The 3,461-nt window shown below is 52.8% G+C and overlaps 1 protein-coding gene across 1 annotated transcript in view; it reads left to right on the top strand.

Moving 5' to 3' along the window:
• The first annotated feature begins 2,430 nt into the window (after window positions 1-2,430).
• Tspan15 (tetraspanin 15) overlaps window positions 2,431-3,461 on the top strand; it is a 42,417-nt gene continuing 41,386 nt past the window's right edge. Inside the window, exon 1 of the mRNA XM_005360101.3 lies at window positions 2,431-2,614. Within this exon, the coding sequence (XP_005360158.1) occupies window positions 2,519-2,614 (96 nt within the window). The 5' untranslated portion in view covers window positions 2,431-2,518. The remainder of the gene's footprint in view (window positions 2,615-3,461) is intronic.

Here is a 3,461-nt window from a genome sequence, read left to right as displayed (position 1 = left end):
CCACTGGGAAGCTCATTGTATCATTAGCATACACCTGCGACTGAAGTTAACCTCTTCTGTGCTTTTGCACATGAGTGCACCCGTGTGTGTGTGTGTGTGTGTGTGTGTGTGTTCGTGTTCCTATGTTGCATGCCCCGACATTCCCCACTCCTCAATGGGACAGACATTCTTTTGTTGATATTTTTGAACATTTCCTTAGTGCCCCAGACTCAAAGCAATATACATATTTGCTGACTTACCTATTGGCTAAGAAGCTGTGGTTGCTGGACTGGATAGAAACAGTTCGGCCGGCGCCGGGCGGTGGTGGCACATGCCTTTAATCCCAGCACTTGGGAGGCAGAGGCAGGTGGATCTCTGTGAGTTCGAGGCCAGCCTGTGGTCTACAAAGGGAGTTCCAGGACAGGCTCCAAAGCTACAGAGAAACCCTGTCTCGAAAAACCAAAAAAAAAAAAAAAGAAACAGTCCGGCCTCATTGTTCAATGGATGGGGAAACCCAGGCAGAGTCATGGGTCCAGTTGCAAATGCTGTCAGCCACACGGCATGCTGAGGTTCTTCTCCTTCCATCATGGCAGCTGTTACTGACAAGGGTAGGGCCCCTCTACACGTCGCTGTTATGCTCTGAAGATTAATCTTCACACTCTGAGGCCCATACGGATATCCACAATGCAAGCCTTCAAGAGCAGGTTGTCACAAAACTGGTCCTGCGACTTTAGTAAAATACCTAAGACTCGATTGTCCACCCTTGCTGAAAGGGTCTACTCAAGGAAAGACAGGATCCAGGTAACTGACAGCCATGTGCACCACCAGAGGCTCCCTCAAGGGTTTAACCCAGTGTACTGTCTGGACGGGACTCCTCCGTTAAGTCTTTACTCTTTGGATCAGGAAGGGTGATGTTTGAGATACTTTCCACAGTCTATGCCTAATTTGTTTATATGTTTTCCAAAAACAAAACAAAACAAAAAGAAGAGGCCTGGATGAATGGCTCAGCCCTCAAGAGGGCTTCCTGTTCTTACCGGGGATTTAAGTTTGGCTCACCACTGCCTCTAACTCGAGCTCCAAGGAAACCAACATCCTCTTCTGGGTCCAGTGGTACCCACACACTCACGGCGTTCATGTAAAATAACAATAATAAATCTTTAAAGAGAGGGGGAAATACAAAGATTAGCACCTGACCAGTCCACCTCCGCGACATTTCCCTCCTGTTCTTCAATCCAGCTCAAGGAACTTGCCTAAAGGTGCCATTCCCAGATTCACCACCAGAGATCCCACTTCGCACCTCGAGAGCTTTGAAGGGCAGCCATGCATTTAATTACTGAATGCCACAAACACAGATGGCCTGGTTCTCAGGCTCTGGGTTGAGCTAGGCTAGGCCGAGGGACAGGAAAACAACAAAGTCTAGAGTACCGCTGGGGCCACTTAGCGAGGAAAATGGACTGATAGCCACCCGTGGCCTAGGCCAGGAAGGTCGGGCCGGAGGCTGGTCAGACCCCACTGGCTCTGGTGACGGGGTTGATGAGCATAGAAGAGGATTTCGTGGGAGAAGAAGCTCTAGGAGCAGGGCTGGGTGCCAAAGGGGAATTTCCACAGTCAGTTGCGGGGAAAGGCTGGCGCACATCCGTGTCTGGCAGACTGCTGCTCCTGAGTTCCACCCTGGACTGCCGACTTTCCAGGACGCTGAGCAACGTTCTTACACAGTCACTTGCATGTTTTCGTTTTGTTTCATTCAGACAGCGTCTCACATGTAGCCTTGGCTGGCCTGGAACTAACTATATACACGAGGCTGGCCTCAAACTCAAGAGATCCGCTTGTCTCTGCCTCCTGAGTGCAGGGATTAAAGGAGCGCGGTAGGTTGTTAGGTTACAATTGCAACCCTAATTCACTTGCGTTTCTTTTGTTTTGTTTTGGTCTTCCAGGCAGGAACTCGCAGTGTCCTTCTGGCTGTTCTGGAACTCAAGATGTAGACCAGACTAGCCTCCAACTCACAATTATCCTCCTGCCTCTGCCTCCCAAGTGCTTCACTTGCACGTTTAACACCGGCGCCATTAGTCCCTACCTCTTTCTCACACTATTCATCCACAATAGTGGAGAGCACGCTTTATTGTTTGGAGGGTGCTAAGAAACTCAGGCTCTTAGGCAAGCGCCCTACCACTGAACTACGGTGCCAGCGCCCGAAAGCCTGCTTTCTAATGCGGTAGTGGGCACGCTCACCCTTCTTCCCGCGCCTCTCCAGGCCACACGTTCCCGCGCGAGGCTCCGGAGCGCTCGCTCCTACGAGGCTCGCCCCCTCCCCTCTCGGGGTCTGGCTCTGTCTGGCACTGAAGACACGCCCCCGACACGCCCCCTCGCTTCCATTGGCCGCCGGCATTGTCCGCTCCCTGGCCCGAGCGGTGATTGCGGCTCGCCTGTGTCAGTCCCCGGAGGGAGCGCGGGTGGCGGGGCAGGCCGCGGGACAGCCGCAGGTGGGGCCTGGAGCGGTGGCCGGACAGGGGCAGCCCCGCAGCCCCGCGCGGGAGCCACGATGCCCCGCGGGGACTCGGAGCAGGTGCGCTATTGCGCGCGCTTCTCCTACCTTTGGCTCAAGTTCTCGCTCATCGTCTATTCCACCGTCTTCTGGGTGAGTCGATCGGGATGGAGTCAAAGGACCGGGGGTTGGGGAAGGAGGGTATGGGATGGCCCACGCTCCTTTGAGGGTCCCCACACCCTATTCGGGGTAGGGTCCAGCTTTAACCCCTCCAGGGAGGTGGCCGGGAGTGCGCAACGGCTCCTCTTCCCACTTCCCTGGGAACCGGGATGTTGTGGCGGCCCCAGCTCTGCTCGGTTTCAGCCGTCCAGTCCTCAGCTTTAGAGCGGTTGTCCCAGGACACCACTTTGTCCACCTGTGCTGCTGCTCACCTATGAGCACCTACCTGATGGGATCTGCTTGTCAGCCGTGCCCCCTGTTCATACTTTGGCTGCTCGGTAGGCGCTGGGTACGATGTTGGCCGCTCCCACCACGCCTGCAGGGTGTGACTGCCCATAAGCTTTGCAAGAGGTCAGCTTTTGTGCTGTGGCCCTTGCTATTACTTGACTGAGCCTTCTGTCCGGCCAACAATGGTTCCCTTGGGCGTCTTGCTTTACTCCTTGATGGGAGGAGGATGCACTTGCCTTTTTGTTGGAGTGGGGCATTCCACCGTGTGCCTCCTAGGTCACTGTCTTTACGAGTTCTGGCATAGATCAAGATAGCAGACTTTGAAGACTGTCCGCACTTTCTAACTGAATAGTCTGGAGAAGTTCCTTCATTTCTCTGATCATAGTTTTCTCATCTGTAATTGGGGAGAGTAATTAGTAAACCTTTGGATGGTTTTGGAAATAAAATGGAAGTAGTCCAGGATGAAATCATAGACGGCTCAAAAATGGGAGATAATAACATATTTTTGTTGTTGTTGTTGTTGTTTTGGTTTTTTTTTTTTTTTTTTTTTTTT

This window comes from Microtus ochrogaster, linkage group LG2 (assembly GCF_000317375.1).
Source record: "Microtus ochrogaster isolate Prairie Vole_2 linkage group LG2, MicOch1.0, whole genome shotgun sequence".
Classification (NCBI taxonomy): Eukaryota; Metazoa; Chordata; class Mammalia; order Rodentia; family Cricetidae; genus Microtus; species Microtus ochrogaster.
Note: the sequence above shows the minus strand (reverse complement) of the source record. Positions and strands in the feature narration are given on the sequence as shown.